The following is a 27,828-nucleotide window of genomic DNA, read 5'->3' as shown; positions in this document are numbered from 1 at the left end:
TAAGGAGCAGCAGAAGAACAACATTAAGGGCGGCAAGTCGGTGTGGGAGCAGCGGACGAGTGAGATCCGGCGGCAGAACCTGATGACCAGTCGAGAGGCGCTCTACAACGAGCTGGAGCAGGAGGACTGGAAGGTGGGAGACGAAGGAGAAGGGGTGAGGACACTTTTTATTAAACCCATTACATCACAACAAGGGAACAACAATTAGAGGAGAACATCGACCTGGAAGTTGTTCACCAAGAGCAGAGGTGGGAAGAAACTAAGTAGATGTACTCAAGTACTCTACTTAAAGGTCACCTATTGTGCACTATCCACTTCTTCATGTCTCTTCTACATCAACATGTGTCCCCTCTTCTTCATGTCTCTTCTACATCAACATGTGTCCCCTCTTCTTCATGTCTCTTCTACATCAACATGTGTCCCCTCTTCTTCATGTCTCCTCTACATCAACATGTGTCCCCTCTTCTTCATGTCTCTTCTACATCAACATGTGTCCCCTCTTCTCCATGTCTCTTCTACATCAACATGTGTCCCCTCTTCTCCATGTCTCTTCTACATCAACATCTGTCCCCTCTTCTTCATGTCTCTTCTACATCAACATGTGTCCCCTCTTCTCCATGTTTCTTCTACATCAACATGTGTCCCCTCTTCTTCATGTCTCTTCTACATCAACACGTGTCCCCTCTTCTTCCTGTCTCTTCTACATCAACATGTGTCCCTCTTCTTCATGTCTCTTCTACATCAACATGTGTCCCCTCTTCTTCATGTCTCTTCTACATCAACATGTGTCCCCTCTTCTTCATGTCTCTTCTACATCAACATGTGTCCCCTCTTCTCCATGTCTCTTCTTCATCAACATGTGTCCCCTCTTCTTCATGTCTCTTCTACATCAACATGTGTCCCCTCTTCTTCATGTCTCTTCTACATCAACATGTGTCCCCTCTTCTCCATGTCTCTTCTACATCAACATGTGTCCCCTCTTCTTCATGTCTCTTCTACATCAACATGTGTCCCCTCTGTGGAAAGAGACTCTGAAAGTGTCAGGAACAAAGATTCTCTCTCTTTTTGATCCATTTCTATAAAAAAAAAAACCTGTCTGAAAATGAGCTGATCAGATTTTGGCCACTTTATGATGTCATCACGATGTGTTGTCTTGTGTAACCATTAGCCAATCAGCAACCAAGGTAACCCCCCCCCCCCCCTTATCACCTGAATCTCCTCCTAGAGCTCCATTGAGTTCTTTCTAACCAAATGTCTCTCAGAGGGGCGTGGGGAGGGGCTCCTTATTTTCATCTAAAGTAACAGACAGAGAATCAGCTCTTTGGAAACAGGGCTGAAACAGAGGGGATTATGGGTAATGCTGCAATGATCCGTTTGGTGTTTCAGCCAATCAGAGACAGGCTCTGGATATATCTGAGACCTGTGATATATTGATGAAAAACAGTATAATAGGAGACCTTTAAGTACAATTTAGAAGACTTTACTGGAGTATTTTCATTGTATTACTGTGAGGTACATGGTGTACTACATGTATTTAATACCTTTAGTTACTTCACAGATCTGGATGAATGATGTGAAATATAACCAAGTCTTAAATCAGACTTTAGTTCCACCTGGAGTAAATCCACAAGCTACCCTGCAGTATACAGTATGAAGACAATCATTCAGGAATTAAAATGCATTTGTAATGATCATACTATACCATGCATACAAAAAACACAGAAGGCTTTCCGATGCACTATATCAACGGTCAATCAACATTATTGATGCGTATAATGAATTATAGGTGTCTAATGTATGTTTTTGACAAGTTATTAATGGAATGATATTCAAAATGTAACAAAAAGATCACACAGTATACTTTAGTAGTCCATTCAGTATCATTATATGTACAACGATAAGTCAATATTGATGCATTTACTGATGATCAATCAGTAAATCAAAATGCTTTATTAATCCCAAGGAGGGGGGGATTAGGTTTTGCGACATTTGCATCATGTTAGAATAAAATAAAAAGATATTTTTAAAAACATACCAAAGTAAAAATGTAGCCACAGCATGCTTCATCTTAACATTTCATTGTTGCTTATTAAGTGTTGTCATGAAGCATTGTGTTACTTTAAATCAGGGGTGGGGAACCTCCGGCCCCCGGGCCGTATACGGCCCGCGAGACCATTTGGCACGGCCCTCGAGGTAATTTATAAACACACGCAAAAAAGAAAAAAATTAAAGAAATCTAGACCGCAAAAAAAATAAACAAGAGAGTGCCTGTTTTTCCTGGCCACGGTCAGGGTCCTTGAACACAACACGAGCCTAACGTGTCTTCATGTGGCATATGTCTCGTCTGACGGCCCGTCCACACAGCGGCGTGCGTTGAAGCTTCCAACGCTTCTGCCCATTCACTTTGAATGGGGTGACGTCACTTTTAGCCGAACTGCATTTTGGGAAGCGACGTGGAGCGTTGCTGGCGTAGCTGGCGTCAAAAGTTGAGCAATGTTCAACTTTTGACGCCTCGACGGAGGCGTCAGCCAATGAAATCCCGTTTATGCAAATCTGCCAGTACAAGCGCTAGCCAATCAAACCGCGTGTATGCTGGGAGAGACTACGCAGGTCATTTCCTCATATTCAAAAAAAGGGAAAATTCATTATAGCGGTAGTGAATCACCCGGTGCTGTATGATCAGTCTCTGTTCATCTACCGGGATACAAACTAGAGGAGCGAGGCATGGAGGGAGGTGGCAGAGACAGTGGGTGAAACTGGTAGGTTTTCGCCTGTTTGGGGATTTTATATCCAGTTTACTTCGTTTTAACATTGCTATTGCTTTGTATGTCGGGGGCGGGAGATTCATGTGATTGGTTGTTGGTCGCGTTGCTCGCATAAAATCCCCAAGCTTCAGACACGCCCACCTCCAAGCGTCAACGCACGCTGCTGTGTGGACGCTCCGTGACAGGGGTGCAGTTCTGACGGAGAGCACCAGAACACGGCTCCGACACTTCAGATAAGGAGCCGTACACATGCCGCAGTTTTTGCGTGGCTGTGTCTTTAGTTGAAAGCCCAGTGGCGATCTGTTCATCTGTCACACTGATCATACAGTCAATAACTTTGTTGTTATTAGCATCTGGTTAGCTAGCTATGCTAACGAATATAAGAAGCTTTTTCTACTACCAGTGAGGTAAAGGCACATCTTTATATGATCATTATAGTTATAAAAAAAATAAGAGAATAAAGTAAACAGGTATAAAATACTATATGACAGTCAAAAAAAGTTGTTATTAATAAACAGGAATACAGTTTGAAAGGGGAGTGATTTGTAAAATATCCATAAAGAAAAATAAATCTGCTTCCAGTTCTGTTTCATATGGGTGTTGAGAGATGTATCCATAGATCTCTTCATGTTGCTCTCAAAGTGCACCAGATTGATGCTTTACTTTACCCCCCTAGAGGAGGTTATGCCCCCCCCCCCCCACACACTTAAATCATGTCCACATGGATAGGAAACTAAATACATTTGCACACATCTTGTGTCCATATCTTTCTGTTGTGGTGGTCATGCCACAACCGTGCACGTGCATGAATGCGCGAGTCATGGTGAGATATCTGGATTCAGAGGTTGCTTTTTCTTTGCACAGCATGAAAGAAAGGCAAATGAATGGGCTGTGATTTTATTTTTTTTAAGCAGAGGTCAATAATTTGTACGACCCTCGGAGGATGTTGAAAAATTCGAAATGGCCCTTGAGAGGAAAAAGGTTCCCGACCCCTGCTTTAAATGATACCCATAATACCCTTTAGATCCGGCCTTCATGGAAATTGTTATCAAAAGCTCCATCTTGTAAGGGCAGATTATCCCTGCCTTGCTTACTCTAAATACATAACATTTTCTATTGATCTGCATCAGAAGCACTAGACTAACACTAGGCTCTGACCCGCTTCTCTACCACTGTGTATTCTGGGTCATGCTGCACTTCACAGATGTTTTACTCCATGGTGTAATGTCCCTTTAAACCTGCGAAAGACTGTTATTACTGCGCTCGCTGCTGCTATATGGGACGGCTTAGAGCTGCGTGCTTGGGAGCGATGCATTATTAAAGTGGGGCATGCAGAGAAATCCAGAGCTGTACCCAAAGAAAGCCTTAAAACTGGAGCGAGGGGAAGTGTAGCGCACTTCATAAAATAAATCAGAAAGGGAGATGAGGAGTCGAAGGAAACGGCCCGGTATGATGTTCACAGCTGATCCTGAAAAGATTCGTGACAATTTAGATTTTAAATTGTTCATGTGGAGCCAAAAATGGTGGACTGTGTATATCTGAGGCTCAAGGGAGGGAACAGCAGGGGGGGGGGGGGGGGGGGGGGGGGGGGGGGCGGGGGGGGGTTGTAAAAATGCAGCAAATTCTGGGTTTATTTCGGGTAAACTGACGTATTAATGAATTAAGGTCAAAGTCGGTCTGTCCTTTCTGCCATACTGAATCAAACTGCTATCCCAACCTTATACACATTTTGTATTAATCTGTTATGTACAACGCAGCTGTACAGATACAAATATGCATGCAAGTCAATGAGGAATGAGTCTCCTTCATTGTTGCAGATCATTCTAGTTAGCACAACAAAAGTTACATCTACACATTATAGTCCATCTTTGCTTTGGGTGTTCCATCGGTTCCACCTTTGACAAACTGCTTATACTTAAACTTTAAAGATTATAATCTCCTCCTGCATGAGCTAAAAGGAACTATGTCTTATCTTTAAAAAAAAAAAACGGATATATAGGAAATTGAGAATGAATGCATCTTATAAACAAGCATATATAAATCTTGCAATTGCCATACATAGACAATTAAAAGATGTAATAATATGCTCAGATGAGTTGAGATCAGTCTCTGAAATACAGTATATGCTGCCACCTTAATAAAGAAGGTCAGTGGAAATACATTTGTGTGAAGAGTCAAAAGCATAAATGTATAGAAATCTTGTTTGTATTATTTATTAAATGTTACTTAAAAGAATCACACATTGAATGGCCTTCAGTTCCAGTGTATGTGCATGGTAGCGTAGAGGCCAGTGGGCTCAGTAGTAGGATAATGTTAGAAAAAAATCACTCGTCAGCGGCTTGAGCTTCAATCTCAGGATCCATGTATCTGTGATCCTCTCCAGAATGGAAGTAGTCATCACATACAGAGCATCAACTAGCTCCTGAACAGTGTCCTTCACATGCTGATATCCAAGAGAGGGAGTTACACAGTCACAAGATGGAGGAATACTGGTAGAGTTTTTTCTGAAAATGCTGGCTTTTTTCTGAAAATGTCACAATTCTGACTTTTTCTGAAAATCTCAAAATTATCACTTTTTCTCAAAATCTCTAAATTATCAATTTTTCTCTAAATTCTGACTTTTTCCTAAAAATCTCTAAATTCTAACTTTTTCTCAAAATTCTGACTTTTTTTTCTCCAAATCTCCAAATTCTGACTTTTTCTCAAAATTCTGACTTTTTCTCAAAATTATCACTTTTTCTCAAAATCTCTAAATTATCAGTTTTTCTCTAAATTATCACTTTTTTTTTTCAAAATCTCAAAATTCTGACTTTTTTTTTTCTAAATGTGGACTTTTTCTCAAAATTATCACTTTTTTAAAAAACATTATCACTTCTTAAAAAAATATTATCACTTTTTCTCTAAATTCTGACTTTTTCCTAAAAATCTCTAAATTATCACTTTTCCTCAAAATTATCACTTTTTCTCAAAATCTCTAAATTATCACTTTTTCTCTAAATTATAACTTTTTTCTAAAAAATCTCTAAATTATCACTTTTTCTCTAAATTATAACTTTTTTCTAAAAATCTCTAAATTATCACTTTTTCTCTAAATTATCACTTTTTCCTAAAAATCTCTAAATTATCACTTTTTCTCTAAATTCTGACTTTTTCCTAAAAATCTCTAAATTATCACTTTTCCTCAAAATTATCACTTTTTCTCAAAATCTCAAAATTATCACTTTTTCTCTAAATTATAACTTTTTTCTAAAAATCTCTAAATTATCACTTTTTCTCTAAATTATCACTTTTTTTTCTCAAAATCTCAAAATCTGGACTTTTTCTCAAAATTCTGACTTTCTCTCAAAATACCCACACAGTCACAAGATGGAGGAATACTGGTTCAAAGCAGAATTCAATGTTTACTTCAGATTAGCTCCACGTCAGAAATGAGCATGCTTGATGTCTCTCTCCATAGAGGCTGAATCATCATGTTAATCACATAGCTATCATCTGCCTCAAACAGTCCTGATGCTCTTCTAGGTAATCACACATCCTGTCATGTACACAGCTACAGTTGGGATACCTTTGTTATCATGTGACTCTCACATTGGAAGAGGACATTCAGTATTTTCCCAACATGTAATCTTGATTCTTTAGAGCACCTTCTCACCCACCTGCTGCTTTTTTAACCCCCACCCAGGTTGCAATCCCACGGAAAGCCCGCGGGGACATGAAGACCCACCTGGACCGTCCGCTGGTGGTCAACCCGCAGGACAACCGCAACAACAACACCAACAAAACCCAACCGGGCGAACTACCTCTGGACCAGGAGTACCAACGCCAGGACATGGATCAATTCCACCGAGTCACCCATAATAACCGGCACCACCACCACCACCATCCGAAAGTCAACGGGTCGGAGAAGGTGGAGACGACCCAGCCGGCGAAGACCCGAATGGAGCATGGATTCAGCTGCACGTCTCTGGGAAACGTTGAGGTTTGTAGGGTATTGAGTCAGGATTAGCTGAAAAGAGTCCAGGAAGCTTATTTACAAGTTAACAGCGTTTAATAAAACAATTATACAATGAATTTGCAAAAGGTCACAGCTGTACTCCTCCGTCCACCGGCATGGGATGAGAAAAGAGACCGACTTCCTGCTTGTGTCACATATATATCATCTGAAGTCTTCTCCCATTGGCTTAGCGTCAACGGGGGCGGGTCCAAGGCACGTCCTGCCTGTCGTCATTTCCTCTTGTTAGTTTTACAATCTTCTAATGTTTATTGGTCATTTAAACATTCCCTAATAATAGCATTACAGCGTCAATAAGTGAGGGTTAAAGACAGTGTGTTTAGTGTGCAACACCGCGTGTAATTTCTCCTTATATTCCTGTACAAAACATACTGTTAGCTACATGCTAACGGCTACATGCTAACGGCTACAAACAACGTCCGGAAGTTGACGACATTGTCGACACACTAAACTTCCGGTTTCAGATTAAAACAGTGTATTAATTTAAAGTTACGCCACATATATATTGATTTTCTTCCTTCCAGGTTCAACCTGGGGAGGAAAGGCACGGACACAGGAGCCATCGAGGACATAGGCACCGAAACAGAGAGGCCCAAAGTGTGTCCCCCCACCACAGCGAGGGAGTCGAGGGGAACCACGAACACAGGAGGTCCCGGCACCGCAAGGGGGAAGAGGGCCGGAGACACAGATCTAAAGGGACGGAGGGAGAGGGGGAGAAAGGCGAGGAAGGGGAGGGAAGGAAAACGAGAAGGCATCGCCACAGCAACCATCACAACAGAAAGTGAGTGAAGGTTTATTTAAAAAGTCAGTCAACTTTATTGTCAATCTTTCAGTTTGTGTGTACAGACAGAGAGATCGAAATACCGTTTCCCACAATCCCGAATACAAAAGTACAAATATATATAAAAATATATATACCTATAAATATTTTTTTGTTTTTGACACCAGTATGCTTAATATATATTTAAAAGGAAACACATGTAAAACATTTGTTGGTATAGTGCTGTATAATGTTCACTTGTGCAACCACAATTGGATCCGTAACTTGCCTTATTAAGCTCAAATGTAGATTTATGACGTTAAGAAGTGTCCAGAATCGACGCTAAGCATTTTGACTATTAAGAGAGGACCATATGGGAACTCATTGTTCAAGTGTGACCTTGTACTGCTCCTCTGCCCCCTTTATTCCTATTTCTTCTTCATCCGTTTTCCTTTTTACCCTTCTACTTAATCAGGGAGCACCACAGTCTCTCCACCACTCGACCCATTCAGCAGTACAACGAGGACCTGGACAACTTCCGCAACAACAGCAAGTTGGCCAGTGCCCAGGAGCATCCGTACGACCTTCCACCGGATCACCCTGACCACGTCAACAACCTGCTGAACTGCCGTGACGCCGACACCCACACGCTGCTGCACAGCATGGACAGCCTGATCCTCACCAGCATGGCCAAACCAGAGTACACCAAGATAGACATGCCTCCTGTGTACCCTTACCCCTCCACCAACGCCATCCTGCAAGGTGAGCATCTGCGCTGTAAACCAGGGTAGACTATCAAAGGTGCTTCAAAAATCCCTTGACGTTAAGAAAGTACGGTATTGGCCATATACAAATAACTACTAGATTCAAATTAAAAAAATTCAAAGGTTTTATTGTCATATGCACATAAGCTACAGGGTAGAAATGGCAATGACATTCTTCTTACTTGAGCTCCTCCAACAATGCAACATATATAGTAAAATACAATACAGAAAGTAGTGCAAAAAGTCTATATACATGTCAATAGAATATACGATATGTACGAGAACAGAATATGAAATTAAATAATGTAAATTAAGACAAAATTAAATACGGTTTATTGCGGTTAAAAACAAACAGGACTGTTTATCGGGGCACTTTGTGTCAGAAAACACAACCCTCTCTCTTTTCCTCCATACCCAAATCTCTAAAAACGGGGCTGCAACGGATCTGATCCAGATTTGAAATATCTGACGTCAGAAACGAGGAGCCTATATGGGCAACTCTCCACCTATCAGGAGGAGACAGCCACGGCCATTGCCATTCGAAAGTGCTGGAGACGCTGTAGTACAAATGCCAGGTCAAATGGCCCTTCAATATATTATTCAAATATAGCATGATATTAACAGAGCTCAGGTGTTTAGCAGTCTTATGGCCTGTGGGATAAAACTATCCCTGAGTCTGGTCTAGATTTGTTCTGGATTATTTAAATATGCTCTTTTGATGAAAACCAACAATAACTGATCAAATAATTTACTTAAAATATGAATAGGGAAACTGGAACACATTGGGATGGGCAATACCGAAGTAGAGCATGTTTTAAACTCAATGAATAAGGTATTGTAACTACAAATGTGTGACTCAATACAGCTGATTAAAGGTCTCTATAGTAACTGAAAAGATTAGTCAACAAATACTTAAGCCATTTGGAATCACCCTTTCTTTTAAGTTAGGGGTCATTTCAATAGACATATGATCACATTCAAAGCAGTAGAGACTTATGGCGCGTTTCCACTACACGGCCTCGCTCGTTAGGACTGGCTCACTTCGTTAGGACTGGCTCACTTCGTTAGGACTGGCTCGCTCGTTAGGACTGGCTCGCTCGTTAGGACTGGCTCACTTCGTTAGGACTGGCTCACTTCGTTAGGACTGGCTCACTTCGTTAGGACTGGCTCGCTCGTTAGGACTGGCTCACTTCGTTAGGACTGGCTCACTTCGTTAGGACTGGCTCACTTCGTTAGGACTGGCTCACTTCGTTAGGACTGGCTCGCTCGTTAGGACTGGCTCACTTCGTTAGGACTGGCTCACTTCGTTAGGACTGGCTCACTTCGTTAGGACTGGCTCGCTCGTTAGGACTGGCTCGCTTCGTTAGGACTGGCTCACTTCGTTAGGACTGGCTCACTTCGTTAGGACTGGTTCACTTCGTTAGGACTGGCTCGCTCGTTAGGACTGGCTCGCTCGTTAGGACTGGCTCACTTCGTTAGGACTGGCTCACTTCGTTAGGACTGGCTCGCTCGTTAGGACTGGCTCGCTTCGTTAGGACTGGCTCACTTCGTTAGGACTGGCTCGCCCGTTAGGACTGGCTCACTTCGTTAGGACTGGCTCGCTCGTTAGGACTGGCTCGCTCGTTAGGACTGGCTCGCTCGTTAGGACTGGCTCGCTCGTTAGGACTGGCTCACTTCGTTAGGACTGGCTCACTTCGTTAGGACTGGCTCACTTCGTTAGGACTGGCTCGCTCGTTAGGACTGGCTCGCTCGTTAGGACTGGCTCACTTCGTTAGGACTGGCTCACTTCGTTAGGACTGGCTCACTTCGTTAGGACTGGCTCGCTCGTTAGGACTGGCTCACTCGTTAGGACTGGCTCACTTCGTTAGGACTGGCTCACTTCGTTAGGACTGGCTCGCTCGTTAGGACTGGCTCACTCGTTAGGACTGGCTCACTTCGTTAGGACTGGCTCACTTCGTTAGGACTGGCTCGCTCGTTAGGACTGGCTCACTTTATGGCGCGTCTCCATTACAGTTTAGGAACTGGGGTAGTATCTATAGTAACGTAGTGAAGGCGGAGCGATCGGCTTGTTGTTGTCCTTCACTACGCGATACTCACTCTTCATCTTTTTCAGTTTTTCCCTACACTGCAAGACAGTCCTCGAGTAACCGCTTCCGCACATCAGTGTAGAGACCTCCTGAAATACTTTCATATTGCGAGTTGTCCCGTCGAGCTCCCGCTGGATCTTGTCATCTGCAATAAAGTGTAGGAACGTCGTAACTTCCTCGGCGGACCACGGTGTGCTTTTCTTTGCCATTTTTGTTGATCCTCTGTTAACAAAAATGCTGTTTATAAAAATGCTGCAAGCTTTGCTATATATATATATATATTTATATGCGACGCGTCAACACGTTCTCTCTGACCAATCAGCAGTCGAGAGTGACGTCACAGCCTGGTTGTTCCTGGCCCTAGAACCCCGATTTTATGGGGCCAGAAAAACTGTGAATTATGAGCCGCTAGCCGGTACTAGGCCAAGTGGAAACGCAACCAAAAGCGGGCCGCTGACGTCACAGCCCTCTTAAACGGGGCTCCGCGCTGTAGTGGAAACGCACTATAAGACATGATTAGTTTCAAGTCATGTGAAACAGCCACTGTTGCTCTGGAGTCAAGACGTCAACTTGTCTAGTTCACATGTCAACTTTCCTTATGGCGAGATGCTGAACCCCAAATTGCTCATCATAGTTTGAGCGTTTGAGCCTCTAGATCCTCATAAGCCCATCGGTAGCCTCTACCATCAGTGTATTAATGTGTGGTTGAATGTCGAATTTCTATTACAAAACAAAAAAAGCGTCTTTGGTTAATCCTTGAAATATCCACATGTACATAATGTGTAATGAATACTTGACTCATTCTCTCACTTGACATATATGCTCCAACTGTTTTTGTACAATGAGTAGTACTCTCCATCAAAAGTAAATGAACTTTGTCAGGTAAAACTGGTGGTGTGCCACTTTTAAAACCATTGATCTACTGGCTAACACTGGTGTGAATCCAGTCTCATTCAGCTCTGTTCTGGAAACAATGCTGTGTTTACCGTGTTTACCGTCTTGCTCTGGTGAAGCTGACCTCTTTCTGTCTCTTTGTCCGTCCATTCCTTTATTTTTTCTCTCTTTGTTTTGCTCAGTGAACAAGAACGCCAACACCGACCAGAAGAAGAGCGAGGAGAAGAAGGAGGAGGAGGATGACGAGGGGGGCAAAGAAGACGGACCCAAACCCATGCCTCCCTTCAGCTCCTGCTTCATAATGTCCACCACCAACCCGTATGAACATTTATTTATATATCCTTTATTTAACCAGGTAAAAGGTTCAAGAGGGACCTGACCAGGAAGGGCAGCATGAACAAGGTTACAACAGATACAACACAGACAATACATGCAGACGAATACAGCGGTCGTAAATCACAAATTAAATGGCAAAAAAACAGTCAATATGCAAATAAAAGAAACCATTATACATCATTAAAAACGGGCACAATTTCAAACGACTTCAATTAAGGGATATACGATCACTCACATCGACCAATGGTTTCTTGTTCTCTGTTCTTTAAGATGGACTTAAACTCCCCCGTAGTGATCGAATCGGACAGTTTCAGCTCCTTCTGTATATTATTCCAAGCAGAAGAGGCAGCATATTTAAAAGCTGTTTTACCCAGTTCTGTTCTCACGTTAGGAACCAGCATCTGAATTAAATATTGGTAGCGCAGGCCATATAGAATTTTTTTTTACACATATATGTGCAAATATAAGAGCAGGGTGTCCGCGGGGTGTTAAAAAGTATTAAAAGCTGATAAATCAATCTAGCGAAAATGAAAGCTATTAAAAAGTATTAAACGGCATTTTCCAAGGTATTACATTTTGTAGCTTGTTTTCAATAAGTATATGAATGGTCCAAAGAGGTTGTATTCTACAGTGTGCCTGAATGTAATCATGGCGTAGGTGTGTTGTGTGATTCTATGTAGTTTATTGATGGCATCCCGTTGGGTTTGACGTCATCTGAACAGGACATTGCACGCTCACGGCTTGATAGCGCGCGAAGGTCCGTTTACGCCGGTTGTTAAACAACATCGTTATGGGGAAATGCAAGTCTGCGTCCAAATGGTTGGAAGATAAGGAGGAAGGACAATCAATACTGTATATAGTCAATGTGAGGTGAAGTGTGTCGCCAAGGTAACCGGTTAGAACTCCAAGTGGCGATGAGGTCTTAAAATGTACGGAAAGGGTCTTAAAAAAGGTCTTAAAAGGTTTTACATTTGACTTCAGGATTCCTGCATGTACCCTGAAGAGGGAACCAGCCCAAGCAGAGATGTATATATAAAACCCAACCAATGGGAAAGTTGCGTGCAAACAAAGATGGCCAATTAGCAGCAGCACACAGAGTGCAGTGGTGCACACGATAACCACATCCAGTAACAAAACGTAATGCACGATGGTACACAGTACCCAAACTCGTTAGGCACTGGTCAGAGGCATCCATGTAAAGCAGATCACCAGAATCCAAAAGTCCAGGATATGTTTCAGTTGTGTGTGTCTCAACTCGTGAATATGTCTGTGTGTTTGCACCAGGTTTCGGAAGTGCTGTCACTACATCCTGACTCTGAAGTATTTTGAGTTCAGCATCCTCTCTGTGATCGCCATGAGCAGCATCGCCCTGGCTGCAGAGGACCCCGTCAGTCCTGAGTCACCTCGAAACAATGTGAGACATCGCTCTGTGTCTTTCTGTCCGCCTACCAAGGTGTATCAACACATCCTTTTAAAAATAAAACCTCTCCAACACATACACAGATGAGCCAAATGTCCACTAAAATGTTCACTCAAGCAGACGTAGGTGTAATATTAGCCCATGAGGAGAATTAAATGAAAATGTAAAGGGCTTATTGATGGTTAATAATGATAGTAACAGTTCTGATTTGTTTTAATCTTGCAAAAGTACTATTGCTGCATGTTTGATAACGTTCAGCATATCATCTTCACATTGCATATCATGACAAACTTTACAGGTTATCATTTTTAACATATATTGTCAGATGTCATTTAATTGTCAGTACTTTAAAAAAGGAAAAAAAGTATTACAGATGGCAACCGAGTGGTTCTTGAGCTACATGCTCGATGATATTTAACCCTTAGATGCACGAGTGACTACACTCTTCCATAAGTGGGTCAAAAAGGACCCGTATTAGAATAATATGTGTTTTTATGCCATTTTGGTTAAGAAAAATCAGTTGTATAATATTTAGTATTATATTTTGGTTCACACTAGAAATATTTTATATTACATTTGATTTATTTATAATTTTAGACATTTTTTTTACATTTTGAAAAAGAAATGAAATTCCATAGAAATGCATGCGCGTCACTTTTGACCCAGTTATGGCAGCTTGGGGTAGTAATAAAACAACTACAATTTCTTAAAATGTATACAATTTGAATGGCATGATTTCCAAAACATGTTTTTTGAGGAATAGCTGGAATATGAAATGATAAAAAAATGTAATTACAAAGATACTTCACCTCACCGGGTCAAAAAAGACCCACTTATACATCTAAGGGTTAACAAACTGCCGTTTATGGGTGAGGCTCCCAAACCTTAACAGAAAATAAACAAATATGAAAAAGGCTATAAAATATGTGCAAAAATATTTAAATGAAATTGAAAGCTGTATAGAAAATAACGAGGGTAAAATAAATGTAAAGGCTAGCACGAGCATGCAGGTTTTTAAAGTGAACATAGTTTTGAGACCGCTTAAAGTCTTAAGTATCAAACAACTTTAATGTAATAAAGCAACAGTTTAAAATGTTCTCCTTACATATTTCTCGGCCATCACTGCTCGTGCTCATTGACGATAGTTTTGCCAACAACCAAAAAAGAAAATTGGATATGACAAATAGATATTGTGTTTGAAAATAGAAACTGAAAACAGGATTAGGATTAGAATCTGGTTGGAGTCTCGTTGTTGTCTCTTTCTATCTCTTTGTTAATCTCTCCTGCTGTGTTTCCTCTCTCTCTCTCTCTCTGATTCATCTTTCTGCTTCCTTCTCTATGTTTCTCTCCACTCTGATAATTATATCTCACGGTGTTGTGTTGCTCTGCAGGTGCTGCGTTACTTTGACTACGTTTTCACAGGCGTCTTCACATTCGAAATGTTGATCAAGGTAACAAAGTATCACTGTGTGTGTGTGTGTGTGTGTGTGTGTGTGTGTGTGTGTGTGTGTGTGTGTGTGTGTGTGTGTGTGTGTGTGTGTGTGTGTGTGTGTGTGTGTGTGAGTCCTAGCATTACTATACTTGTGGGGACCTACATCTGTTTCCACAGTCACGTGTGGGGACTCGCCTCCCTTATGGGGACAAAATGGAGCTCCCCATGAGGGGAATCATTAATTTTAGGGTGAAGACTTGGTTAGGGTTAGGGTTAGGTTAAAGGTTAAGGGTTAGGGTTAGGGTTAGGCATGTGTTGGTTATGGTTAAGGTTAGGATAAGTCTCCAGGAAATGCATGTAAGTCAATGTAATGTCAAGTGATGTATACATGGTGTGTGTGTGTGTGTGTGTGTGTGTGTGTGTGTGTGTGTGTGTGTGTGTGTGTGTGTGTGTGTGTGTGTGTGTGTGTGTGTGTGTGTGTGTGTGTGTGTGTGTGTGTGCCTTTGAGTGCATTTTTTAAATTGGTGCTGTGTGTCTTTGAGTGTTAAATTACTGTGTATCAATTAGGGTTTGGCAATATACTGAAATATGTCAACAGTATTCAATATTCATTTATATATCGTTACACTGAACAGTATTTTTGCTGTACGACATTAACTTTACATTCAGTATTATCTTACTCTATCTTACATGCACATCATTAGAGTTGCATTTTACCATTGTATTACTTGCACTACCTTTCTTAAGTATTATATTATATTAGATAAGATAAACTATATTGATCCCACTTTTGGTATTTTTTAGTTTTCAGGTTGTCTGGGACTCAAGACGTTCAACTACGCTGTAGCTATTGTTCATATGACAATCAAACCTGTGTCTCTTTGCATCTTGAATCCTTAAATTTGACAGAAACAAAATCCTGTTTACCTTAATTCACAGAGTAACAAGTAAGGGATAATGTGCAGCAAGACGGTCATTAATGACACACCGACAACGGTCTGTTCTCCTTAGAAACGGTCTGTTAGCGGAAAATAACAGACTTCTGGCATGTCCAAATTGTCCAATCAGAAACGAGTATTCAACTAAGCCGTGCAACAAATGAAATCATCCCTGCCTCATTATTCTGAAAAGACCTATAAATTAGCATCTTAAAATACCAAAAAGCTCCCAAACAAAAACAACCAGGGTAACACTCACACTGGAGAAAATGCTGCTCCAAAAACAAGTTAAACAATAATGAAAAGAAGCCGTTTTCACTTGAAATAAGTTCAAATATCTGCCAATAGAACAAGTGAACATTTGCTTGGTAAGATTTATTGAAATAAGAAGGGATATTTAAATAAATCAGATCTTGTAATTATCTGGGAGAACTCATTTTGAACCATATGTTACTAGAATCAGGAAATGTTGTGTTATAATTAGGGCCGGGACTCGATTAAAAAAATTAATCTAATTAATTAGAGGCTTTGTAATTAATTAATCGAAATTAATCGCATTTTTAATCACATGTAAATATTTGACCTGAGAACAGTGAGAAGCAATTTTTTTCACATGGATTTTAGTATACCATTAGGCGCATTCACACCGCAGTACTTTTCCCACAAAGGTTCATGAGAACTCTTTGAACCTGGGGGTGGATTAGGCAAATGAAGCCGCTGACGTCACTTCTTCTTCTTTGGGTTTACTGGCAGGCCGCAAACCACTTCACGGCGTATACTGCCGCCCAAAGACCCCGGCCGGAAGTCCCCGGAGTTGGGGACTGGCTTCAGTAGAAGCTGCTGGGAGTCCCAGCAGCTTCTACTGAAGCCTTCCGAGTAAATCGCCAGAACGCCGACACCTCCTCATCTCCACCGCTCCCATGTTTTATTTTGTGTTGCCATAAGTTAGTCTCTCTGTGTTTCTGCGCTGGGCTAATGCTAATAATGCTAATGCGAGGATAATAAAATGGCGGCTTCACAAAACTTTTTGGGAGTTTTACGGGGCGTGGTTTGCAATCCGCCCAGCCAATCAGAAATATAGCTCTTTTCTCACAAGAGAGCCGTACGAAAGTCCCTGCTCTCTAGCAGCTCTCTGCTCTCTAGCAGCTCTCTGCTCTCTAGCAGGGACTTTCGTGGGGGTAAAAAGGTTCTCATGAACTAATTTTAGTACCAGCTCTTTTTGGTGTGAACGCGATAAAAGAGGCTAACGTCCACGCTAGCTTCCACGCTAGCTGCTATATGTTTTGCATTGAGGTGATACTTGAGGCTTGATGTGCTGCGGTGATATGCGAATTCCTTTTTACATAATTTGCACACAACCGTGCTCTTATCGACGCTTCCATCCGTCCGTTTTTTAAAACAACATTTCCCACTGTTGTTCACTGTGGTTTGTTGTTGTCTGAAGTCATGAACGTTAGTTGGTGCTCCAGTATAATCGGTACGCCTGAAACTCATCCAGTGAGAAACGTTCCGCGGTGCAAAAATAAGTGCGATTAAAATGCGTTAATTTTTTTAACGCGTTAATTGTTGTGTAATTAATTAATCTTAATTAACGCGTTAAAGTCCCGGCCCTAGTTATAATATAAGCCGCAAACTCTCAAAGGTTTTCTGTTTTCTGATGTTAGTGATTTTCTAATAAATATGTAAAATAATGTGTTTCATCTGAGATACAACTCAAAATAAGATTTGTTTTGACTCAACAAGATGATGCATTGTCTAAAACCAGACCTGATATCTCACTGCAGTGTTACTTCAGAAGTTATTATGTCTTATATCAGGTGGAGAGACATATTCTGACTAGATGTTAGACAAATATACTGGGCAAGAGTTCGAGTATTTGTAGTGCAACCTATCGCCAAACCCTAGAGTCTGTAAATGTATTTCTGTAAATGTGTGTATGTATTTTACTCACTGTGCTCTGTGTCTTCCAGATGGTGGTACTGGGCCTATTTCTCCACCAGGGCGCCTACTTCCGCGACTTATGGAATATTCTGGACTTTATAGTGGTTAGTGGTGCTCTGGTGGCCTTCGCCTTCACGTAAGTGCCCCCAATCCCCCACCCTCCTCTTCATCATCTCCACCACCCACACAAACACACACATATTCACCATCCACAGAAAGACCCTTGTCGCCCAGCCTTGTGCATCAGGTACACCAGGCAATGCTGATCTTACTCTTATCTCAGCCTGCTGTACTTCAGAAATCATCATGTCCTTTTCTTTCTACTATCTACTCTTTCTGTCTGTCTCTTACACTGTTCCTGTTAAACTCTCCTTTTCCACTTTCTCTTGCTGCTCCAGCCTCTCTTGAACTTCTTGTCTGTCTTGGTCCTCTCTTTCTTCTTGAATCTATTTTCTGTAGTCTGGTCATTGTCTGTTCATGTCCCTTCCTCCTGCAGTACCCTTTCTCCATTTCCATGTCTATCTTCTCATTGGTCATCATCACATGTGTATCAGCAGGTCTTTCTCTACGTTTCATCGCCACCTTCATCTGGAAATCTTCCCGTGATCCTAACCAAATTATTTCCCTAACGTTGTGGATGATCATCACCCTTGACCTACACTCTAAAAAAAAAAAAAAAAAACCTCACAGTGTACCCTGAGGTACTCCTTTGAAACCATTATCAAACAAACATCTTAACCTTTTGGAGAATTTCTCTTTAGTTTCAATCGAGGAACCCTAAAATACTGAAATTACATACTTTTTTAGAGTGTAGTAACCCTGTTTCACACCGTCATTAACCCGAACCCTTGCCTGAAACATCTCAATCCCAAAGATCATTTCCCATTTACTGTCTAACCGTATGCAATATAAAGCACCACATCTTCCTTCTCAACATTTCCTTTTTCCCAATCTTCCCTGCTCCTGTTCCCTTGTGTCGCCTATTTGCCAATCCATGCCGCACTGATATGTCCTCTAACAGGCCGTGAGTCACCCCTTCCTCTTTTCTTGACTTTGTCTCCTTAAACACTTTCCTACCAACCCTACTAGGGTCCTTCACATCTTTTGTTCCTGCTGATGCTTTTCCCGTCCCTCCATTCTCGTCCACCTTTCAACCCTCTGTTTCACAAGACCCCATCGATCGTTACATTCTGCGTGTCTATCCGATTTCCCAACTTCATCCCTGCTAGATGTCCTGTATTCCTAACATACAGCAAAGTGCATGACAAAAGGGGAATGTATAAATCCTAACCCCAGTAGTTCAAACTCTTGCCTCTGCAAACAGAAAGGGAAGTTGTACTTGCTGTTTTGTTTACTTGCTCCAACTCAAAGCTGGTCAAACAGAATCAAATTAGTCCAGTTCTTCAACTACCTGTATATTAAAAAAAACAGAGGATACCTAAGATAAGAACAGGTCTACATCTACATCGAGGCATTTACTGTAAGATGTATACATAAATGCTAAAACCTTTGTTTCTGGTAGCACCATTAAGGACTGGACAATTTAAATTTGAAGAGTTAAGAAGGACCCCTTTTTGTCTTTGTTGTTCAATAAATGATTTAGATTGACCTTAATGTAATAAACAATAGAAGAAAGAGGGTTTTTTTGTTGTCAAAACAAGTTCTAGCACATTCTCGAGTCAGGTTGCTGTATGTTGGGAATGTGTATCACCCATCCCTCCCTAGCTTGGCATTATTCCAACCCCAGCCTCCACCCTTGTTGAATATAACCCCTGTAGTGCGTTATTAACCCTTATGCCCTTTCAAACTCCACCACACACACCTTTCAACGTCACCTCTTCAACAACCATCAAAGCCAACATCCTGCCCCCTACCCAACCCTACCCCTCCTCTACCTCCCGCCTCTTCATCCTCCCCCGTCCTCCCAGCTGGAGGTCCCCGGCGGTCAGTCCGTGGGGGTGAGGGCGCCCCAGACACCTTTAACCCTTTAAGTGCCCAGGCTCTCAGTCCACTGGTGAAGAACCCTACTGTGGCTCATCGCCTCGTCCCCCTTCCCCTTTTTTTTTTACCCACACACACTCAAACACAAACACACATCCGTCGTTTTGACCATGTTAACGTGCCCGGACAAAGGTATTTGACTCTCTTTCCTCTGCACGACCCGGGGGAAGTCAGGCTGGGAGGGAAGGAGGGAGGCATGCTAGGGCAGTGTGTGGTTGGTGGAATGATTTTTTACTATGCCGAGGCAGTTTATAGATTAATACATATGTATAATATATGTATGATATATGCAACTGGAGGGGCTGAATGTTTGTCTTTGAGAAAGACACAGAAGAGTATGTGAGAGAGAGAAAAGCTGGTGTGTGCATCCTCCTCAGCTCTACTGCATGTCTGCCTTGGTGACTGCATGAACCTGAACACAACCTACGATGCAGTTCTCAGCATCACTCAGAACTATGTTAGCGTTGTTCGGAGGCAGTCACAGACAAATAATGTGCTTAAATATGTTCTCTAAGTATGAGCGCTAATAGCTACTGTCAAAGGGTGTTTTAGATTGAATGCAAAGCAACTATTGGAAGTGGTTTTATGTGTAATAAGTCAATGTAAAAACACGAGTGACGCACACAGGTGTACATTTGCTTTAGGTGGCATGAACAGGGGTCACAATGTTGAAAAAAGTATTTGTTCAAATGTTTAATTTCTGCCTAAAACAAATGTTTAAACGAACTTCTTAATACTTTCTGACGTCCCAATGCTGTTGTCGGCACTCAAACTAGCCAATTGGTTTCTACTTCAAGTATACATGTTTCAAAAAGCGTCAAACATGTATATATATATATATATATATATATAGTAAGGGACAAAAACTCATTTTCACAACAACACAACAAACATATGATGCTAGCTAGAGACAGCTAAAATGTACTCCAGTGCTATTTTGATGCTTATGGATGCAACAACACCACCACCAGTCATTTGTCTTTAGGGCCAAAGAAATCATTCTGAATTTTTTAAGACAATGTGTTTTCCAGACTGCTATCCCAAGTAGCCCTGAAAAATAATGATCCTAAAACTTCTATATAAAAAGGTGTTAATGAATTTGCTTTGCATCTGTCTAAACACATTATTTGTATGAACAAATATACGTTATAGTCGTGTTCTTAATGACATTGTTCCTGTATGTTCACACTGTCAGCTACTAAAAAACTCAGCCAGTTACAATGTTTGACGAGCTTTCTTGATATTCAGAAAAGCTGTCTGCACCTACAACATTTTCTAATAAAATAATGCACAGTTATCTAATGTCCTATGAAAAATTAACACATAAGCTGTTAGAATTAAAACGATGCTGTTGCTCGCGGTCTGAATGCAATGTGAACAGTATTCAAGGCAACAAACGGCAGCAAAAGTAAATCAGGCAGCAAGCGGGATGGGGAAGGTGCACATACAAGTTTTTTTAAGGTGAAGCTTTCAGGAGGCAGCTGATATGATGATCGCAAGGTGATATATTTATTTGGTTAACCTTTTCACATCTGTGTTGAAGTTCCAGAGAGGTGAACCTTCACTATGACTGAATCAGCTGTATAACATCAGGGGCCAGTTGCATAAAAATACACCTGATATAGTTAGCTTAAAGTTAGCCAATGATAAACAGTTGAAAAAGTTAGCTTAAAGTTTTCTAAAACCAATGGATACAAAGTTATCCGAAAGTAATGGATTAACAGTTTGAATTGTTAGCAAAAAAGTCAGTTAAAATAAATCGATATGCATACAAATACATCTGATATAGTTAGCTTAAAGTTAGCTAATGATAAACAGTTCAAATAGTTAGCTTAAAGTTGTCTAACTTTAAGCTAACTTACTTATCCATTACTTCCGGATAAAAAGTTATCCGAAAGTAATGGATTAACAGTTTGAATTGTTGGCTAAAAAAGTCAGTTAAAATAAATCGATATGCATAAAAATACACCTGATATAGTTAGCTTAAAGTTAGCTAATGATAAACAGTTCAAATAGTTAGCTTAAAGTTGTCTAACTTTAAGCTAACTTACTTATCCATTACTTTCGGATACAAAGTTATCCAAAAGTAATGGATTAACAGTTTGAATTGTTAGCTAAAAAAGTCAGTTAAAATAAATCGATATGCATAAAAATACACCTGATATAGTTAGCTTAAAGTTAGCTAATGATAAACAGTTGAAATAGTTTGCTAAAAGTTAGCTATAACCTAGGGCTAAAAGTAAGCTAAAACCAACTCGTAAACAGTTGAAATAGCTTCCTACGAGTTAGCTAAATGTCATTAACAATTGAAATAGTTATCTAATAATCTGAGTAAACTGCTTAATTGGTTAGTTCAAAGGAATAGATAAACAGTTGTTTACTGAATATATATACACTATATTGACATAGCAGCAAAGCTCTAACCTCAAACCTAATTTTAGACATGTTTTATTGACCTATTCTACATTACAATTAGAGAGCAGTTCTTGATTAGTATAAGCTTACTCTATGCAACTTGCCCCAGTGCAAATGACCGAAAATCAATAAGAAATTGAAAAGATCTTCCAGCATTAAAAGAACCACTAGCCACGAGATTCCAGAAAGACACATTGATGGTGGACAGACCCTGAACTCTTTAAATACACAACAAAACGTGAAACTGTTCAATCAAAGTGAAATATCACCAAACAGCAAACGTTGAAAATCACTCCACTGCTGCACCCTCCACAGCATGACTCCCTGCCACAATAAGGATGCCTCCTCCCCTCCTTTACTGGTCCCCTTCCTCTCCCCCTTTTCTCCTCTCCTTCTAGCTTTCTTAACTGGTTCCCTTTTAGGATACTCTCCCATCATTGCCCCCTCTTCTCTCCACATGTCCTTCCTCTCCACCATCTCTCCTCCTTTGCCTCCTCGCTTCCACCATCTGCTCCGGGGCTGAGCTACAGTTCAGTTTTGCTTAAAAGGGGTGAAATCTTCACACACACACACCTTTGAAATGTCTCGCATGACATTGTTTCAAAGCAGGTCCATCACAGAACCATTGTGCGGAGGAGAGTCTTAGCATGGTCAGAGTGCAATGGATTCATATTTTTAAGGGTTTTAAACACAACTACCGCGCTTCTGGCACTCTTCATCCACAAAATAATTGAATGAAACACTGTCTGAGAGCTGCATGCAGTCGCAGAACTCTGTGGGAATGCCTTTTCTTTCCATTGACGGTGTGCGTGTATGGGACAATACACACAAATCCTGGTTTCTTGAGTCTCCGCTCATGACGGCTGTCCTGAGTGTTTTCTGCTCTGATATGTCAAGAGAACCTGGAACCGGATACTTGTAGTCACTTAACGCTTTTTTTCTTCCCTTGTGCATGCCAAAGATCTTTGATAAAATCTCACTAGATGATAATACCAGATCTAATGAGGGCAATTTACGCTGTAGGCTTGGTCTAATTGATCATTATGGTCTGATAAGATAAGAATCGGTGTCAATGGATGCAGCAATCGAGTTTCCTCTTCCAACCGTGAAGGTAATTATTCATAGAAGTGGTGGCAGAGCAGACGAAAAGCCAGGAGGTCCTGATTCACAAAAGTGCTCTTATTAAAGATGTCAAAAAGTTCCTGGAGAAGTATATACATTTGTTATGATAAGTTAAATAAGGTAAATGCAGTTCTGGTAGACTTAAAGGGTCATCCTTAAGTATTGTAATGCAAGTGGAAGGAATGATCAAGCCTATCCAATATCATTGAGTTAAATGTTTTATGTGAGGTAATTTACTTGAGAGTGAAAGCTGTGAACTGAAGAATAGAAAATAATACATTTGATTTAAAAACATTTAAACAATAGATGTATGCATACAAAATCAAGATACAGGAAAGGAACCAACTTAATTTACAATATCTGAATGTTTTATCATAATTATAATCAGCTTTTTTCAATATCGATTTGAATATTGCAATCAGTGTGTTTCTGAGTGTATTTTCAGGTTGGGTGTTAACGGGTGGGGGGTATTGCCCTCTTGCTGTCCTTCCTTCTTTGTCTGTCTCTCATATGGATGTATTTTTCCCTTTTCTACCAAACCCCCTCTCTCTTGTCTTGTGTCTGTCTCTGTCTCTATCAATGTGTGTCTCTGTGTGTGTCTTTCTATGTGTTTCCCCCCCTCTCGTTCCTCCTCGTCTTCTTCTGTCTCTGTCCCTGTCTTTCTGTCTCTCGCTGTCACTGACTCTCCACCTTCGATGAAACTCGACAGGAGCAGCACCCGGTAAAGTTCTTCCTCTGCCCCCCCCCCCCATGCTCTCCACCAACCGGATCAAATTTGCTTCTCTCTCTTTCTTTCTTTGTTCTTCTGGTCGTTCGTACTCATCCTCGCCATATCGTAGTTTGTTTTATTCTTCACCACTTTAACCACATGCCACTGGAAATCATCCAAACGCCTCTATGGGTTTGATTTGATGCCCACCGGTTTGTTCAGAGGAAATTTAGCAAATGATAAACGCATTATTAAAGTTACACTCCACCACAATTTAGTCAAAAATGTTTTATTTAAGGATGTCAGAATGCTAATACAGTACACTTACAATACAACACATTAACCGTGAGACTGATAGAGCAGCTGCCCTTACTTGTGTGTGTGTGTGTGTGTGTGTGTGTGTGTGTGTGTGTGTGTGTGTGTGTGTGTGTGTGTGTGTGTGTGTGTGTGTGTGTGTGTGTGTGTGTGTGTGTGTGTGTGTGTGTGTTAGGGGTGTAACGGTTCACAAACATTCGGTTCGGTACGTACCTCGGTTTTTTGGTCACGGTTCGGTTCGGTACGTTTTCGGTACAGCAGCATTTTTTTTCACAAAACAAAACATATATATATATATTTGTATTATTATTATTAAACTGTGAATAATGTATTCACTCAAATAAATACAAAATATAATAAAATAAACATTAAGGTGCAGCATTTCGATGAACTGAAATAATCTGTATTTGAACTTTACTGTACTAGTACTCACAAAACATAAACTATTAGTTTTGGGTTTTTAATTATTATTAAACTGTGAATATTCACTCAAATAAATACAAATATAATAAAATGAACATTAAGGTGGCAGCATTTCGATGAACTGAAATAATCTGTATTTGAACTGTAGCCTACTGTACTAGCACCTAAGCAGCCAGCTTGACATTAGGACTTGCTTGTCATTGTATTTTCATGTTTTTTTAAATAAAAATGAACTTGTCCACATTGCTTGCCGAAAGGGCAGATCTGCTGGCACTAACAATGTCTCCTGATGTGGAGAAAACCCTCTTGCTAGGGACAGAGGTAGCCGATACAGCCAGGCATAGGCGGCGCGTGAGGCTCAGGTTTGGGAAGGCTAAATCACTTTTTTTTTTACCTGACGCTGCCCGCCTCCGGCGTCTATAGAAAAGAGATCAACTCAGTGAAAGCACCGCCTGCTGACCGATCAGAGCTCAGTGTGCGGAGTTTAAATCTATCAAGTCATATTACAGGATAAAGGAAATACAGTTTAAACTGCCGTATGCAGAGAAGACGCCGACGTGTCGCACTTTATCATTCATATCACACTGATATCACATCATCAATCAGATCATCGATCTCACATCGATATCACAATATTTCCTTATCTGAGTCAGCTGAGCCGTATCTGGCCGTGCAACACTTAGTTACATTGTCACAGACTGTATGCAGATGTATTATTTTAAGCAACACATTAAGTTGACGAAACACTCAACTCAAATGTAATTAAAGTCAGATCCCCTCGTGTTTTAGATGGGGCAGTATCATAAAACTGTTGTACGCTTTCAAACACTCTGTAGTTTATTTATTTTTTAACGAGTTGTTCTGTATTCACCTTGCAGCAACTCTGTGGCTTGTATCCTGGATTATATGTTTAAGTCATGGATGTCTAAAGTTCATATTTGTCTAATATTAGTTTACTTTTCATTAATGAAGTATGACGCTGCGCTGTCGGTACACTTGTCTCTGTTTGTGATTGGTCAAATGTTGCTAACCCCGCCCCTTTAACGTGAACGCGTTCTCAGCTGGAGAGAGAAACCCTGGCTTGATTTACCGAGTTGATAACTAGCGTTGTAGGACCGCTTAGCGAGATCTCGTTTGTTAGGGTTAGTTAAGATTACTCAAACATATCCAGGGTCTGTTGAACTGGCTTCGTAGCACAGGGCACAGGTGGCTAGCAGCGCTAATGTCAAAGACACAAACATTATACATTATATTTTTATTTTACCAGGATGCAGTGACACAAATATTTGGGAAGGCTTAGCCTTCCCAAGCCTACAGCACCCGCCGCCCCTGCAGCCAGGTAGCGCTTTGCTAACATGGCAACATAATGATATTTGGTGTTTCTAATAGCTTTGGCTCGGTCTGATCTCTCTGCGAGTGGTGGAGGCTTAAATGCTAGTGGGAGTTGGGTTTGCACTTCAGTCTTTTTTCTTTTGGTACCGGTGATATTCACGTTCGGGTGATGCCTTTTCAAGAGTGTGCAAGTTTGATGTATTGCCAGCCGCGTAACCAATTTTAGTTGAACAATGCCGACAAACAGCTTTGGTTCGGTCCACCTGTCTTTGTCCGTCATCCTTGTACGTAACTGCGAAACCAAAATGTTCCCAAACCGGAGACTTCAATGATGCTGGAGGATTTTCGAGCTCAACTTTATCTGCGTTCGCCATTAATTTTTGACAGTTCCTCAAATTACTGACTACATTTGAACGCATCCCTCTGACCAGCTCTGATAGTATGCCTCTCATCCAATGAAATGACTTGCTCGCTCTATGACGCGTTGAACCCAATGTGAGAAAATTACTCTGAATGCTGCGACGCAGCACCTGAGATTACTTCCAAAAAGTTATTCACGTTCTCAATTTTTTACGTTAACGTTATATTCGTTCGGTACACTTCGGTACACACCTGTACCGAACCGAAGGGCCCGTACCGAATAATTTCGGTACGGGTACGTGTACCGTTACACCCCTAGTGTGTGTGTGTGTGTGTGTGTGTGTGTGTGTGTGTGTGTGTGTGTGTGTGTGTGTGTGTGTGTGTGTGTGTGTGGTGTGTGTGTGTGTGTGTGTGTGTGTGTGTGTGTGTGTGTGTGTGTGTGTGTGTGTGTGTGTGTGTGTGTGTGTGTGTGTGTGTAATTCCTAACACCTATGGCCTTACTGGGCTTTACTCTAATACTCTCAAGCTGTTCTGATAGAGACCTCAGTCTTACTCAACTTCAAAGCAGGAAGGCCTATTGATTATCGATTGAGTCTCACACACACACACACACACACACCTCCACATGCATACACGTAGAACTTCCAAGGCTCAGACTTAATCAATCAGTCTTGAATTGAATTGTCTTACGTTTTCTGCCACGGGAACTGAGTTCATAGTTAAATAGCGAGCCTTGATGGACAACCTCTCTTCAGACTTGGCGGGTGTCCAGAAGCCTCCTGCCTTTTTTGCTTTTTAGAGAATGGCCCATCCACTTACAGTAAAGATCAACTCGGCTATTTACTCCCCTGACACCACAGTTTTTCCTCACTGATATTGGTTTACGGGCGTACAAATCATGAGTTCAGTTACGGGGTCCAGAAGCGCATTAAAACACACGACAGAAGGAGTTTGTCTCTCGGCACTTAACCGTTTCCTCCGGTCGCTCTCATGGCTCGTTTGACGCCATTGGTGCAACGTGTTTGTTTATGTTAGGACATGCGATGTTGTGTTCTGCAAGCAACATCACATGTCGCAAGAGTCTCACATACCTTTTACTGTACTTCGGCTCAGGTTGCAGTCCTGACCCGAAGAAACATATTCTTTCTGAAATCTGGAATTAAGTGAAAGGAAGCTATGTGAAACAAACCTGAATCAGTTCATTTAGTGTGTCCAACATCAGGATTATACCTACGTAATCCTAGCCACTTACGCTTCATCTAAAACGCCCATTTCTACCGAAGAACCGAACAGCGTTTTTCACTGAAAAAGAAAGAAAGAAGTTTGGCTGGGCATTCTGCCGGGACATGCCTGTCGGTATGCACTGAGTGAATGTCTATTGGTGTAAATAATAATATGATGAAGCTTCTTAATGTCCATGAAACCAAACGGCCAGGCAACTGATCGCTTTTCCCTCCACTGGTTTCATGTTTGACGTGCACTCAGGTTTCTGTTAGAGCTGTAATTGTCCTCACTGATTAACTGTACTTGTTTTAATCAAGACTATTGTTGTCATGTGCTGATAGACCATTGAGATTATGTTTAAGATCAATTCAATGTAAAAATGCCATTAGAGGGTGCAGTAAGAACCCTTTATGATCGTCCATGTTTTCACTGTGCTCTGTAATTCTGACACTGCTGTTGTTCCTTGGTGGACCTCTAGGGGGAGCAGTAAGGGCAAAGACATCAGTACGATAAAGTCGCTCCGTGTGCTGAGGGTGTTGCGTCCTCTGAAGACCATCAAGCGACTCCCCAAATTAAAG

General features: G+C 41.2%; 1 protein-coding gene across 1 annotated transcript; it reads left to right on the top strand.

Annotated features, from left to right (window-relative positions):
- On the top strand, positions 1–27,828 carry LOC117557103 (voltage-dependent P/Q-type calcium channel subunit alpha-1A-like; the record flags this gene model as incomplete). Its single annotated transcript, XM_034232787.1, is given in 11 exon segments — positions 1–154; positions 6,448–6,744; positions 7,302–7,558; positions 8,013–8,299; positions 11,465–11,600; positions 12,903–13,032; positions 14,430–14,489; positions 17,379–17,485; positions 18,371–18,373; positions 23,597–23,608; positions 27,729–27,828. Coding segments are annotated over 11 exon segments (1,543 nt in total), but the record flags the coding sequence as incomplete, so codon positions are not given.

The sequence above is a fragment of the Gymnodraco acuticeps genome, unplaced genomic scaffold (genome assembly GCF_902827175.1).
Source record: "Gymnodraco acuticeps unplaced genomic scaffold, fGymAcu1.1, whole genome shotgun sequence".
Taxonomy (NCBI): domain Eukaryota; kingdom Metazoa; phylum Chordata; class Actinopteri; order Perciformes; family Bathydraconidae; genus Gymnodraco; species Gymnodraco acuticeps.
The sequence above is the reverse complement of the archived record's forward strand: the minus strand, read 5'-3'. Positions and strand labels throughout refer to the sequence as shown.